General features: G+C 59.6%; 1 protein-coding gene across 1 annotated transcript; it reads right to left on the bottom strand.

The window, feature by feature from the left end:
- Positions 1-3810: 3810 nt before the first annotated feature.
- Positions 3811-4455, bottom strand: LOC134539891 (uncharacterized). Its single transcript, XM_063382240.1, has 2 exons — positions 4177-4455; positions 3811-4077 (listed from the first exon to the last, which is right to left on the bottom strand). Exons 1-2 carry the CDS (start codon positions 4453-4455, stop codon positions 3811-3813), a joined length of 546 nt encoding a protein of 181 aa, XP_063238310.1.
- Positions 4456-15499: the final 11044 nt, after the last annotated feature.

Genomic DNA, 15499 nt, shown 5'->3' with positions numbered 1-15499 from the left:
CAACGGGTGAAAGCCCAACCACAAGTGTATAAAGATAATAATTTAATATCCAACTGCCCTGAGTTTGCTCCAACCAACTGAAAAGTATATCAATGTGTGCTGTAAGTACATTATTTAATATTTAAATTCTAATGAAGCCAATGACTATTTGAAGCTCATTCAAAATCCCTTTCTTATTACCTTAATTGCATTTTGATTTTAAATAAATTCATGCAAAAAATATTGATGAACTAAAAGCACAATTGATTTACAGAAAACACACACATATATATATATATATATATGAAGTGATTTGAATAGTTCCAAACTTACAATACAAAATGAGATAACTGTTTAATTTTTGTTAGGGTGACTAATGTTACTCAACATTTTTAGTTTTACTTATATTTGAACACAACAAATGAGGGCTTATTATTGTGGATTGTGTTGAAAACGAGAAAATCCATTAAAAACCACTTAGCTCGAACAATAATGTGCTCAAATTCAAAGATACACAGTTTTTAAAGAGCACAAAGTGTTACAGGACATGAAGTGGCATATGGCATACATGTTGAACACAGCTGTTATTACAGCTGCAATGTCAAGTAATTAGCAACTATGTATACACATTTCAGGAACAAATGATATTAAGAAATTATGTTCACGAAGTTAAAGGTGAAACCATCAAGATACCAAGAGGTAAAATAACTTTAACATAATCTGCAGTGCCAACTATTTTTCCAAACTTGCCTTCATACATGACACAGCGAAAGCCATACAGAAGAAAACTAGAGATGAGTGCAAGTTCATTTTTGAATCAAACACAATACTTGCTGCAGTTATGACCATTTAAATTTAAAATTTCAAAGTAACCAAAATCTCATTCAAAACCATTTACAGTTGCTGATGGCATTTTTACTTTTAATGAAATTTTTTTACCACATAGTACTGACGCCTTCTGCCTTCTGCCAAGGTGATGTTGAGGGTGTGGAGTTGCTTCTGGGCGCCAACTAGCAATAATAGCTACGTGCTAGTGCGTAGCCGAGACTCTTGACTCAGGGCGTGACGTCGCCACGTGGCCGGCAGGCAGTAAGGGTCGTTCCGTCAGAGTTAACCCCGGCTGTTTTAGCCACCAGGGACGCTATACTACGGGCGTTGTAACAAATACGCGGGGCTCGATTCAAAGTGGTTTATTGTCAGGCACGCTATACATGCGCTGCGTCGTGCATGACCCGCTTACTGGGAGCCGCGCTCTACAGGACACGTTTCTGATGTGCTGAAAACTCACGCAATTCCGGTAGAGATGGCAAGTGCGGAGGTCAAGAAGCTCCGCGGGCGACTCGCGACTAGTCTCCTTGGAGGGCGGTGATTAACTGGCGATGGCTGTGACGTCCGCACGACTCCCCAGCCTCGCTCCCGCGAAAACGTGTCGTGTGCAAAAGTAATCCCGGGCCATGCACGCCGCCTGATCGCGCTAAAGTCCAGAATTACAATTAATATTCAAGCATAGTCATTAATTAATTAATATTGTTTTTTAGAGTGCTGAATGTTAATTTCAAAGTCCAGGTTATCAGGTCACCTAACAGTACCCCCTTGGTCGACTTTCGCGCGGGCGACAGTCGATTAGGCAGGGCAGCTTACGTTCGAGGCGTTGCACCACCCTGCACCCAGGTGCGTTCACGTCGCACACGCTCGGGGCGAGGCGGCGATGCACCATAGCGGTCTGTGCGGATTCGAGGAGCACTAATGTTTGGCGTCAAATGCCCCCCTTTTCCTGAGGCCGCTATGGTCATCGACGCCCCGATCACACGCATTGCCTCGTTTCACTGAGGCCAACACTGTCTTGGGGGATTGGTCCCGGGGCTGCTATGTTTTGGGCGAACGGGGGAAGCAGAGACATGACACTGAGGCGGGGTACGTCGGGGTGTGGTTTCCGGTCTACTGGTGGTCGTAGTGGGCGCCAAATGAACTCCCTGAGGTGCCCTGGATTTTGGCGGACCCGGGTGGACTGTCGTGGTCCCTCGGCACTAATGTTCCCCCCTCCCACTCCGGGAGCTGTCTGGTCACCACCCTCCCCCTTGCTGGGGGGAGCAATGGGTACCTCTTGGCTGCTGCCCTCGCAGCATCCTCTCGTCGGCGCCCTGCGCGCTCGGTGGGACTGCCTGACCTCAGGCTGGTCGGGGGGGTAAAATACCTCGGGGCATGGCTGAGGGGTCATGGTAGTTGGCCCGCTGGGGCATTCGCCCCCTGGGTCCAACCGGTCAATTAGACACCCAAGTCTCCTTAGCTCGCTCCTCGCACTTTGGCTAAGATGGCGGGAAGTCGTGACAGGTGACATGGTCGGTGACGTGGGGCGTGTGACTGGTGATGCGAACGGTGACATCGGTGATGGTGCGTCAGCTCTAATGGTGGGTCGGCAAACGTACTGCGTGTCGGCGGGTGAGGTGATGGGTGGTGGTGTGGCTGGTGGCATGGCTGGTGGTGTAGGATGGGGAGCTGGTGATGGGGGTGGTGATGTCGGTGATGTGGTGTCCATGGTGGTGGGTTGGTGGTAGGCTGATTGGCCGACTGGTGACGTGGCATGTGAGGCTGGTGCGCTTGGGGTGGGGGCCCTTGGGCACTCCCTACCCTCAGAGGGATCCTCGGCAGTGGAAACGAGGCGCAGGTCGTCCCTGTGGATTTTTGTGGCCCTACCATTTGGGAGTCTGATGAGGTATGTGGTGGGGCCTAGGCGTCGCAAGACCTCCCGGGGGGCTGCCCACTTGGGGCTCAGCCCCGCGCAGTAGTTCTTTCTGCCGGACGACAGATGGTGACACCGGGCATAGACCATCTGCCCTGGCTCCAGTGGTGTTGGGAGAGTGGCTGACTGCGGGGTTCGGGTGGCCAGGAACTGGGCTTGGTGCCATCGTGCCTCTTCCCTTAGGTCAATGGCTGGTGGGCGGGTGACTGCCCCTGCTGCCTCAGCGACCCGCAGCTCGCCCGGTAGGGCGAGGTTCTGACCGTGGAGCAGTTCCGCGGGGGAATGGCCGGTAACGGCATTGACTCGCCGGCGCAGGCAGTAGAGCAACTTGGGCAGGTGTACATCCCATTTCGAGTGATCATCCCCCAGGCGGAGGCGCAACTGAACTTTGATGTCCTGGTTGCGTCGCTCCGTCGGGTTCGCCCTCGGGTGATACGTCGGGGTAGTGTGATGCTCAACTCCCCAGCGTCGGCAGTCTGCCGCCCAACGTCTCCCTGTGAACTGGGTACCGTTGTCTGTTAGTAGCGTCTTTGGGTACCCATAGCGAGGGAACACCTCGCTGTCCAGGAGGGCCACTATCGTCCCTGCGCGTGCGTTGGACACGGCGAACGCCTCTGACCATCACGTGAACACGTCGGTGGTCACAACGAGGAAGCGCTTTCCCCGGGTTGTGCGGGGGTAGGGCCCCATGACGTCGAGGGCCACAGTATGGAAGGGCTCCTCTGGTCGTCGGGGGCGCTGCTGTTCTACCCCGTCCGCACGGCGCGCCTTGCGTTGCTGACACTGTTGGCAGCTGCGCACATGCACGCGGACATCCCGCGCTACCTCTGACCAGTGGAACAGCTTTCGGAGTGCATGTTGGGTCTGTTCAGCCCCTGGGTGGCCGGCCAGAATATGGTCGTGAAAAAATTGAAGGACCCCTTGCCTCGCCGCAGGGGGCACATGGATCTGCCAGCTGTCCATATCACCTGGGGCCCGATTTTGCAAAACCCCGTCCAGACTATGCTGATGGGGCTGAACCCCTTCCCCACACGCGGCCAGGTCGCGCTGCGTGTCGGGGTCGTTGACCTGGGCCTGCCTCACATGCACCATTAGGGCGAGTAGGGTGGCTGGTGTGTCTGGCTGGGAGGTAGGGTTCGCCCGCTGGATGGCGTAGAGGGCCGCTGGTGCGGGTGCCGTGGTGCCGCTGGCTGGTGGGTGAGGTGGTGGCAGGAGTTCCTCCCAGCCCTGGGGGTCCTGGTGTCAGGGTGACGGGACAGCTCGTCTGCCAGCTGGTTCTCCCGCCCAGGGACGTGTTCGACGCAGAATGCGAAGCCCTGGAGCATGAGCGCCCAGCGGGTAAATTTGGACTTCCGCCCCTGGGCGGAGTCCAGCCCCCGCAGACACTGGCTATCAGTGCGCAGGGTGAACGGCCTCCCCTCGAGGTGGTGCCGATAGCGCCCTAGGGCCCACACCACCGCAAGGCACTCCTGCTCGTTTGCATGATAGCGGCGTTCTGCAGGGCCGAACTTGGCGCTGGCATACTCGGCCACTCGCCGCTCCCCGTCCCCCCCTTCCTGGTAGAGCACCGCCCCCATGCCCTCTTGGCTGGCGTCCGTCTGGACGAAGATGGGTTCGTCTGGGTCCAGGCGTGATAGGGTGTAGCACTCTCTGAATCGCTGCTTCACCGCGGTCAGGGCCTGCTCGGCGGCGGTCGTCCACCAGAACTTTGACTTGGGCGATAGGAGGTCGGTCATGGGTGCGGTGATAGTGGCGAAATGGGGTATGAACGACCGCAACCAGTTGAGCAGCCCCATCAGTTTCTGGAGCTGCTTCCTGGTGCGGGGTGCCTGTTTGCTGTCGATGAGGTCGAGCTGGGCGGAAATGGGCCGGCATCCCTCGGCGCTGACAATATGCCCCAAGAATTCCAGCTCCGCGGCACCGATGTGACACTTGAGCGGCGAGCACGTGAGTCCGTGTTTGGCGAGCCGTTCGAGGACCAGCGCGAGATGGTGGGCATGGTCCTCCCACGCCCGTGACCAGATGATCACGTCGTCCAGGTACGCGGTGGCAAACTCACTGATGTACCCGTCCAGGACGCGGACCATCATGGTCTGGAACGTCGCGGGGGCGTCTATCAGCCCGAACGGCATCGCACAGAACTGGAAGCGCCGCCCATCGGGGGTCGTGAACGCTGTCTTGGGGCGGTCCTCGGGACGTACTGGGACTTGCCAGTACCCCGACTTGAGGTCGAGAGACGAAAATATGCGGGCGTCCCCCAGCCCGGTGAGTGCCTCAGCGATGTTAATGAGGGGTGGTGGTGCTGGGATGGTGATGTCGTTGACGGGCTTGAAGTTAATGCAAAAACAGAGAGATCCGTCCTTTTTGCTAGCCATGACGATCCGGCAGTTGTATGGGGATTCTGTTGGCTCGATGACGCCATCCTCTAACATCTCTGTGATTTGATCCCTGATAGCGAGCCGCTCACGAGGTCCAAACCCAAAGAGCTTCTCGAAAGGGGGCCGGTGTGGTATGGTTGGTATGCAATGTTCTGTGATAGTGGTGCGGCGCAGTAGGTCCGCGGCGGCAAACACCTGGGGCTGCTGCCCCAAGACCGCATCAAACATGGGCACATGTACGGGGGGTACACCATGGGGGAGGTCCACCAGGTGGAGGGGCTCGCCCCGCGGTGGTGGGGTCCTGTAGTTGAGTCCATATACCGTCCGTCGGCCCCTGGTCACCACATGGACCCGCTTCCCCCGGACCTCGACTGTGGCGTCCTCCTGCTCCAACCAGGGCAGTCCCAGGATCAGGTCGTCGCGGAGGTCGTGCACCACTAGGGCACTGGTGCTACTAACAAAATCCCTTACGCCGACCCTTACCTGGGCACGCCCCGTCGTGAACGTGCTGGCACCAGTGGTGGCCAGCTGGACGATGTCGACCTCCCGCACAAGGTCCGCCTAAGGGATGAGGTGGGCAGCGACGTAGGTATGCGTGGCCGCAGTGTCCACCAGCGCGGTGATGGGCTGGCCGTTCAGCTCCACTGGGATGCGGATCAGCGCAACAGCCTCGGGCCCCACTCGGCCCAGCCTGGGCCGACAACCCTAAGTGGCCCCCGCAGCAGCGTGCAGGGGCGGAGCCGATGCCAGGTGATCGGTGTCGCTCGCTGGCGACCTGGGAAAGGCCACGAACGGGTGAGGAGGGTCGCCCCCACCCGCACCAGGTGGGTAATACGGCAGCTGAGTGGCCCCATCAGCAGCGTGTAGGGGCGGCGCCGACGCCAGGTGATCGGTGTCACTCGCCGGCGACCTGGGGCAGGCCGCGAACGGGTGGGGTGGGCCGCCCCCACCCGCGCCAGGTGGGTGAGACGGCAGCTGAGTGGTCCCCGCAGCTGAGTGTAAGGGCGGCGCCGACGCCAGGTGATCGGCATCGCTCGCCGGCGACCTGGGGCAGGCCGCGAACGGGTGGGGCTGGCCGCCCCCATCCGCGCCAGGTAGGTGAGACGGCAGCTGAGTGGCCCCCGCAGCATGCGGGGGCGGCGCCGACGCCAGGTGGACGGCGTCGCTGGCCGGCGACCTGGGGCAGGCCGCGAACATCGCGAACAGGTGAGGCGGGCCGGCCCCACCCGCGCCAGGTGGGTGAGACGGCAGCTGAGTGGCCCCCGCAGCAGCGTTCAGGGGCGGCGCCGACGCCAGGTGGACGTCATCGCTCGCCTGCGACCTGGGGCCGGCCTTGAACGGGTGAGGCGAGCCGCCCCCACCCGCGCCAGGTGGGTGAGACGTTAGCTGAGTGGCCCACGCAGCAGCGTGCGGGGGCTGCACCGACGCCAGGTGGACGGCATCGTTCGCCGGCGACCTGGGGCAGGCCGCGAACAAGTGAGGCGATCCGCCCCCACCCGCGCCAGGTGGGTGAGACGGCAGCTGATTGGCCCCCGCAGCAGCGTGCACGGGAGGCGCCGACGCCAGGTGATCGGCGTCGCTCGCCGGCGACCTGGGGCAGGCCGCGAACGGATGAGGCGGGCCGCCCCCACCCGCGCCAGGTGGGTGAGACGTTAGCTGAGTGGCCCCCGCAGCAGCGTGCAGGTGCGGCGCCGACGCCAGGTGATCGACGTCGCTCGCCGGCGATCTGGGGCAGGCCGCGAACGGGTGGGGCGGGCCGCCCCCACCCGCGCCAGGTGGGTGAGACGGCAGCTGAGTGGTCCCCGCAGCTGAGTGTAAGGGCGGCGCCGACGCCAGGTGATCGGCATCGCTCGCCGGCGACCTGGGACAGGCCGCGAACAGATGAGGCGGGCCGCCCCCACCCGCGCCAGGTGGGTGAGACGTTAGCTGAGTGGCCCCCGCAGCAGCGTGCGGGGGCGGCGCCGACGCCAGGTGGACGGCATCGCTCGCCGGCGACCTGGGGCAGGCCGTGAACGGGTGAGGCGAGCCGCCCCCACCCGCGCCAGGTGGGTGAGACGGCAGCTGAGTGACTCCCGCAGCAGTGTGCGAGGGCGGCGCCGACGTCAGGTGGACGGCCTCGCTCACCGGCGACCTGGGGCGGCCCCCCTCCAGCTGTGATAGGTGGGCGGGGGTGGCGGCTGGGTGGTTCCGCGGCGCCGGGGTGCGTCTCTCGGTGGAGCTGGGCTGTTAATTGGGGGGTGGTGGCCAGCTGCGTCACCGCCCCCTAGACGGAGTTTCCCGGGAGCTTCACCTCGCCCCCTCGCGTTCGCCAGACTGCTTCGTGGGACGGGCACACCGTGTGCCAGTGGTACTGCTCTGTCGCGCAGTAGCGGCAGCGGGGTGGCCGGCTGTCCTGGGCGCCCTGTGTTCCCCCGCGGTGTTCGTCGCAACGCGTCTGTACCGCGCCACGGTGAGGAGGGCTCGGTAGGGGCATCCCCTCCCCCATCGGGGACGGGTCGGTGGGCCGGTAGTTGCCCTTCGGCGGAGGCGGGCCCGTGTACGGCACTACGGCACGTTCGTCCTCTGCGCGCGCCGCCCCCTTGGTGGACGGGGCTGACCGGGGCGTCGCGACGCCCTTGGCGCTGCGAGCTGATTGGAGGTCATGCTCTACGGCTCGTGCTCGTGCGAGAAAAACATCCAGCCCGCGAGTCACCGCTTCGCGCAAGAATGGGCGAAGTTCGGGGCACACTAGTTCCACTATGAAGGGCAGTATGTCGCTAGTTTGACCCCCCGGTGTTAGGCGGCGGTATAGTCTGAGCTTGTTATAAACAAATGTCTCCACCGCCTCCCCGTTCCCTTAGCAACAGCTGAACATCTCACTCCGACATGTGTTCAGGGCTCGGGTGTCATTGAAGCGCGCCTCCAGCTGGCGGGCGAAATCCTCCCAGTCTGCGTCGTAGCTGCCCGCCTGGGCCCTCCACTCGCGCGCCTCGCAGCGCAGCTGCGCGCTCACGCGTTCTGCCCGCTCTTCCCGCGGTATCAGGTGCCGCACGAACCTCGCCTCGCAGGCTCGCAAAAACACGCGCGGATCCTCGTGGTTGAGGCCCGCGAACTCCGGGAGGATAATAGGCCCGGTGAGGGGGCGGGACGTGGTGGCTAGCTGACCCCCTGGGTGCCCTCGTGCGCGTCGCTCGCACCCTCCACACAGAAAAAGTCCGTCCCGGAAATTTACGAATTCCAGCGCGTCTGCGCATGCGCAGTGTTTAATTGTTCCGCACTGCTGGCATCTCGCTATCTCGCCTCGGTAACCGGGACAGTGGACAGCGGCGCACTGGGAACCCGCTTGGGTTCTGGGTTGCCCCTCCATCTTGACGCGTACCGTTTCGCAGGTGCAGTACAGGTGGGGGTACTCACCGGTGCTGTGGCTGGTGGTGTGCGGCTTGCCGCACCCGGCGCAATAGCTCTCCATGGTGATGGCTATGTCCGGCCTCTTGTCCATGCGCGATCCGCGGTTGTCCGACCCGAGCGTCGGGATGAAGCGTCGGTGGCGGGCGCGGGCAGATCCGGGGGTGCGCCCCCTTGCGCTTACGACCGAGCGGTCTTGCCCGCACGCACGCGCCTCGCGGTTGTTTACGCGGCCGCGGCTGGTGACGTACTCTGGCGTCTCGGTAATCTTCATGCGCGCTCGTTTGTCCTCGGCGCGCGATCGGTCGGGGCAGTCCACTCTCTCGCGAGGGGTTTGGCGGGAGGGTGTGAGTGAACGATCTGTAAGGAGGGGTGGGGAGGGGGGGGGGAACCGTGGAATGCCGGGGGGAGTGAGCGAACGATCTTAGTGCGGGGGGGGGGTGTGGTGTGGCCTGATTCACCCGGCGCGTCCCGTTCTGCGGCGCCTGCACGTCTGCGCACGCTTTCTCTCCCCTTTGTGCTGTCCCTACGCGTAACTCTGCCGGATTTTCTGCGATTCGGATGGCGTTTGCGGCGTTGTTATGTTGCCACACTAGTTGGGCGCCATTTGACGCCTTCTGCCTTCTGCCAAGGTGATGTTGAGGGTGTGGAGTTGCTTCTGGGCGCCAACTAGCAATAATAGCTACGTGCTAGTGCGTAGCCGAGACTCTTGACTCAGGGCGTGACGTCGCCACGTGGCCTTCAGGCAGTAAGGGTCGTTCCGTCAGAGTTAACCCCGGCTGTTTTAGCCACCAGGGACGCTATACTACGGGCGTTGTAACAAATACGCGGGGCTCGATTCAAAGTGGTTTATTGTCAGGCACGCTATACATCCGCTGCGTCGTGCATGACCCGCTTACTGGGAGCCGCGCTCTACAGGACACGTTTCTGATGTGCTGAAAACTCACGCAATTCCGGTAGAGATGGCAAGTGCGGAGGTCAAGAAGCTCCGCGGGCGACTCGCGACTAGTCTCCTTGGAGGGCGGTGATTAACTGGCGATGGCTGTGACGTCCGCACGACTCCCCAGCCTCGCTCCCGCGAAAACGTGTCGTGTGCAAAAGTAATCCCGGGCCATGCACGCCGCCTGATCGCGCTAAAGTCCAGAATTACAATTAATATTCAATCATAGTCATTACTTAATTAATATTGTTTTTTAGAGTGCTGAATGTTAATTTCAAAGTCCAGGTTATCAGGTCACCTAACAGTACCCCCTTGGTCGACTTTCGCGCGGGCGACAGTCGATTAGGCAGGACAGTTTACGTTCGAGGCGTTGCACCACCCTGCACCCAGGTGCGTTCACGTCGCACATCCTCGGGGCGAGGCGGCGATGCGCCATAGCGGTCTGTGCGGATTCGAGGAGCATAAATGTTTGGCGTCAGTACTCTGTGGTTTTCAAGATACCTAATTACTTGATTTTATGCTATAGCATAGCTGTGAATTGTGTGTGTGTGTGTTATGATAGTTTTATTGCATTAAGTCCTACAAAATATTTTTTTCTCTTCATGGCAGGGGAAATTAACTTACCTTTTTTTATTTCTCTACAATTTTTTGGTTCTTCAGGAACATTGGATCTGCTGTAAAACAATTATGGCAGTAAAGTGCTCTTTCATATCTTTTAAGTAAAACATAAAATTGAAAGATATACATTTAAGTTTTATTATTAAAGGTATAGAATTGAGAATCGTAACATGAAATTCAGTTGTTCACTTAAAGACTTGACTATAATTGTCTGTTTAAATTACCTTATTGCAGTATAATTTGCAATGATTATTAAAACTTGGGCACCAGCAAAATTCAGAAGGAAAAAAAATGATGAAATTCTTTAAAGAGTTTGAGTGCATTACAATAGGAATAATAATAATTTTCAAAGTATTTGCTTTTCTATAAAACAAAACCTATTTGAGTTAATTTAATCACTGTTAAGTAAAGCTTTAAGGGAATTTTAATTTCAATCTGAAAAATTAATTTACACTGGGCTTAGAAAATCCTATTTTATCACACAATGGTTTACACATACAAACATCTTTAAAGAATACGCAAATGTAAATAAAATCAAAACAATTTTCTTTGGAATCTGTAACAGATCCAGTAGTTCGTAAAAGAATGTATCATATTAAAAACTGTAAGTGAGATTAAAAAAAAAATCATCTTGTGTTTTTATTAACTACTCAATTACCACCTCTGATTTGTTACTAATTGGAATACATTAGTTTTTGGCAATAATTTAAGTTATATCAGAAGCATAAAACAATGTATGAAACTAGGTAAACAGTGTACTTTTATTTTATTTTTTATTTATTTATTTGTATTCCATTGAGCCTTCTTTTTGGTAGAAACCATAAGGCTATGGAACATGTCATTTACATATTTACAGTTATACATATACATACTGACGTCGTCTGGCCGACGACCACCCCAGAGCCCGACCTGCACCCACCAGTATACGCTCCCGCTAACGGAACACACCCCTAGCCATGGCCCACCCGAGTCAGGCGAGCCGAACAGCAATTAAAGGCAAAACCGCGGAAACCTGAGTAGACAAGAGAAGAACCATACCCATTCCTCCTGAAACATTAAATGAGGATTTTAGCGACAATAAAATCTCTTCCAGAGACACCCGTTTGGAGTCTAGCGTAATGAGGTCACGCCTGGCGCGAGAGAGGCCGAGCCTCCCTCGGACGCCATGCCAGTTCGGCAGTTCAGCGCAGCTCATGGACCGGGGCGGACCTACGTCCCACGGAGAGGCAACATCCTTTGTCTACATTGAAAGTAACGTCCGGTAAATGTAGTCACTAATTAACCAAACCCCTTTTATTAATTAACCTCTCCGTGAGTACCCGGTTTCTTTTTTTTCGGTCCAGGACCTAATCCGGCCGCATCAACTTAAGGACACCCCGCACCACACTTGGTCAACGGGGCTGCTCTTCAGCATACAGCACGGGCCGTCTCCCGCAACGTACAGAACTTTATTTAAGGTCACGCGCACGGCGCTGACCACAAACCCGCAAGGGAACTTGGACAAACTTAATTGCGGTGCGTGTTTCACCACAGTGGGCACAACACCCGCGCCGAGACATTTGCATACGGGATTGGCCGTCTCTTATTGCCCGCCCCCTTAATTCAGTGTATTTTTGTATCCCGTATTTTGTACTGCTAACTTACGTTACCCGAGTAACGAGTGCCACGTAACTTGTGCGCGCCCCCTTAATTCAGTGTATTTTGTGTCCCGCCTTTGTGTTACGAAATTACGTTACCTGCGTACCCAGTGAGACGTCTGAGACATAACAGCATCCGAGGCCACGTAACGCGGAACACAAACAATACGGCGCCACGGAATAACAAGTAAAAACCCCCCGGGGACCTCTGTAGAGTGTTGTATTGTGTACGACTCGCTCCTCTGAATAAAAGGTACGACACCGCCACCTCAACTCCACGTCTCTTATTTAAAATCATCTCACGCAACACCGCCGCCGGCCCTAGTGGGCCACGCAGGGGCACATACATCCACGACCCCAAATTCACGACTAGAAACGAGCTAGTCTGGCGCCCACCCGGACAACACAGATCAAGAACCGCCTTTTCCCACTAGGAGCCACACCGGGACTCGAGCCCGAGACCCCGGACGACGGCATTTGGCGCCCAACGTGGGGCAGAAAATAACGTGAAAATTTTTTTTCTCCACCTCCTGGACATTTTCGAGATAAATTCACCAACAGGCGACAGCGGAGACACGAAACGGCCATTTTGGACACAGGAAGGGTCGAAGGCCAGACAGACCGGCGCGACGAGGCGAGCGGACAAAGGACACTCCAACCACCCCCACTTCCACACGTCATTACGGCGAGGCGAGCAATGGAGCGAAGTCACCACACCCACCCCGCGCGGACCGTTTTCGCCTCCTCTTTGTGCGGCTGTCCGGGCGCTCTCGGCCATCGCCTCACACGCCCATCTGCACCCCCGCCCATGCCGCGGCCATTCTCGGCCTCTGTTTTGTGCGGCTGTCCGGGCACCTGCCTAGCCGGCGAGCGCGACCCCGCGCGCAGACTTGCACAGCGCGCACAGAGCCACGAGTGAAAAACACGACTCGACACAGCTGAACACGCACGATAACAAGAGATGGATGCAGACGAATGCAGCGGGTGTTACCACCTCTACCCGAGATGGTACTTAAACGGCAGGATCGCCGCGGGGTACGAGTGTGGCTATTGTCAAGAGTATCGCACATACGGGATGACGATGTGTGGAAGCCGGTCGTGTCCTGGAGGAAGTAGCATGGGCTACCACTGCGACGAGTGTACCGACCTATGGCATCGTGACTGCACCAACGAGCGTGAAGGTACTTTAAGGCGCGAGTCCTTCACGTTCACGTGCGCGCGATGTACCGCAGAACGAGCCACCCAAGTGCAGTATTCGGGAGCAGCGCTACTAATTCCTCCCCTACGATACGCCGCGACAATTCACGACATCGAGACGCCACTCATGCAGACGCATGACGTATCACGAACTCACGCCCCGACGACATCCGCACCGTCATGTACAACCGTCCCGACGCCGACGACCTTCATCATGCCGCCAACAATCCCGCTCCCGTCGCCTCCTGTCCCGGAGCCACCAACCTCGGCATCCCTCGTAGACCTGACGCCTCCCGACCCAAGTCCGGAAACACCGTCACCAGCGAGACCACGCTTCATCAACCTGACGCCACTCACACCGACGCACTACGCCTCACCAAGGACGCCTTCCGTCCCGACGCCGACGCTCGTCAACCTCTCGCCGCCAATCCTGCTCCCTCCACCCCCGGGCCCAAAGCCACCAGCCTCAACACCCCTCGCAGACCAGACGCCACTCAACATGACTGTGACGACGCTGGACCCGCCGAAGCCGACCGAACGACGCATGACGCCGACCGTCCCACCGCAGTCTGTCACGACGTCACGAACCCGCCTCGTGTCGGAGACAACTCACGACGCCGGGATGGCCTCGCCACCGCACCTGACCACCGTCACCGTGCCGCGAAGGACCATTCCGACGCAACCCGCATCGTCTCCGACACACGCCTCATCCGGGACGCCACCAGACTCGACAACGACACGTCGCGCCACACCGTCGCCACCGCCTAGCTTCAACGTCATGCAGCCGGCCTCACTGCCACATGAGTACGCGGTCTCAAAACAGCAGCTGGACAAGGCAACGCCCAGAGCCACGACGCCGAGACGCCTGTGCGAGGCCCCGCCGCCTGGATTCGCCCCGCGGTGCCCGCCTGGCTTCGAGGCTCAGGCGCCACGACGCCGCCCCTCGGCCGGCCTGCCACAGCAGCCGCTGAGGCGACGCGCATTCTGCGCTCCAGAGGCGCCACGACGCCGCCCCTCGGACAGTCTGCCACAGCAGCCGCCGAGGCGACGCGCGCTCAAGTCGCCAGAGTCGCCACGACGCCACACCTCGGCCGGCCTGCCACAGCAGCCGCCTAGGCGATGCGCGCTCAAGCCGCCAGAGGCGCCACGACGCCGCCCCTCGGTCAGCCTGCCACAGCAGCCGCCGAGGCGACGCGCGCTCAAGTCGCCAGAGGCGCCACGACGCCACCCCTCGGCCGGCCTGCCACAGCAGCCGCCGAGGCGACGCGCACTCTGCGCTCCAGAGGCGCCACGACGCCGCCCCTCGGACAGTCTGCCACAGCAGCCGCCGAGGCGACGCGCGCTCAAGTCGCCAGAGGCGCCACGACGCCACCCCTCGGCCGGCCTGCCACAGCAGCCGCCGAAGCGACCCGCACTCTGTGCTCCAGAGGCGCCACGACGCAACCCCTCAGACAGTCTGCCACAGCAGCTGCCGAAGCGACGCGCACTCTGTGCTCCAGAGGCGCCACGACGCCGCCCCTCGGACAGCCTGCCACAGCAGCTGCCGAGGCGACGAGCACTCTGCCCTCAAGAGGCGCCACGACGCCGCCCCTCGACGTCACCGCGGCTACCGGGTCGCCTGAGCTCCCTGCATCTGCCTGACGCAATGCAGGTCGACGCCACGGCACCTGGACGCCCGACCGCCCCCCCACCGCACGTGACCGCCACTCGGCCGATGACACCTGTCATCTGTCTGGCACGACGGGCCGCGAAACGCCCGCATGTCGGTAAGGCTGAGCCGGGCCGTGCCGAGCGCCGCCCGCGCTTGCTGCCCGCCTACCGAGAGCCACCTGACCTTGGTCGCCGCCGCCCCTGCCGGCCGGCACCCTGGCCACCACCGCACCGCTGCACGCTGCGAGACACCGCAGCCACACTCGAAACCACTGTCACCCCCGCGAACGAGTCCGGGGAGGGGCTTAGGGCACAACCGCACAACGACCATGCCGACACCACTCTCATGATGATGGAACTGGGCGACGGGGACGAGGAGGCCTCTACTCCAAACCCGCCTGGCACACCGGAACGGGAGAGGAGGCTGTACCCATCCACGCCGTACCAGACGCTGAGGGACACAATCGGCCACGATCACCAGGTCCAGTGCGCTGACCCTATCAGCCGCTGACCCCACACCGGCGCCACGACGCCGCCCCCGGCACGCCTGCCACGACGGCAACCGGGGCGGCGCGCACGCTGGCCCAGTCGGCCACGATCACCAGGTCCAGTGCGCTGACCCTATCAGCCGCTGACCCCGCCCAGGCGCCACGACGCCGCCCCCGGCACGCCTGCCACGACGGCAACCGGGGCGGCGCGCACGCTGGCCCAGTTGGCCACGATCACCAGGTCCAGTGCGCTGACCCTATCAGCCGCAGACCCCGCACAGGCGCTGCGACGCCGCCCCCGGCACGCCTGCCACGACGGCAACCGGGGCGGCGCGCACGTTGGCCCAGTCGGCCACGATCACCAGGTCCAGTGCGCTGACCCTATCAGCCGCTGACCCCGCACAGGCGCCACGACGCCGCCCCCGGCACGCCTGCCACGACGGCAACCGGGGCGGCGCGCACGTTGGCCCAGTCGGCCACGATCACCA

This window comes from Bacillus rossius, chromosome 16, assembly GCF_032445375.1.
Source record: "Bacillus rossius redtenbacheri isolate Brsri chromosome 16, Brsri_v3, whole genome shotgun sequence".
In the NCBI taxonomy this organism is placed as follows: domain Eukaryota; kingdom Metazoa; phylum Arthropoda; class Insecta; order Phasmatodea; family Bacillidae; genus Bacillus; species Bacillus rossius.
Note: the sequence above shows the minus strand (reverse complement) of the source record. Positions and strands in the feature narration are given on the sequence as shown.

Bases quoted from the DNA above. Each gene is read 5' to 3' on its own strand.
- LOC134539891 (XM_063382240.1), bottom strand. From the start codon at position 4,455: ATGACCGACCTCCTATCGCCCAAGTCAAAGTTCTGGTGGACGACCGCC. The intron at 4,078-4,176 runs GTGGTGTGGGCC...GACTCCGCCCAG, and splicing joins ACGAGCAGGAGTGCCTTGCG to GGGCGGAAGTCCAAATTTAC.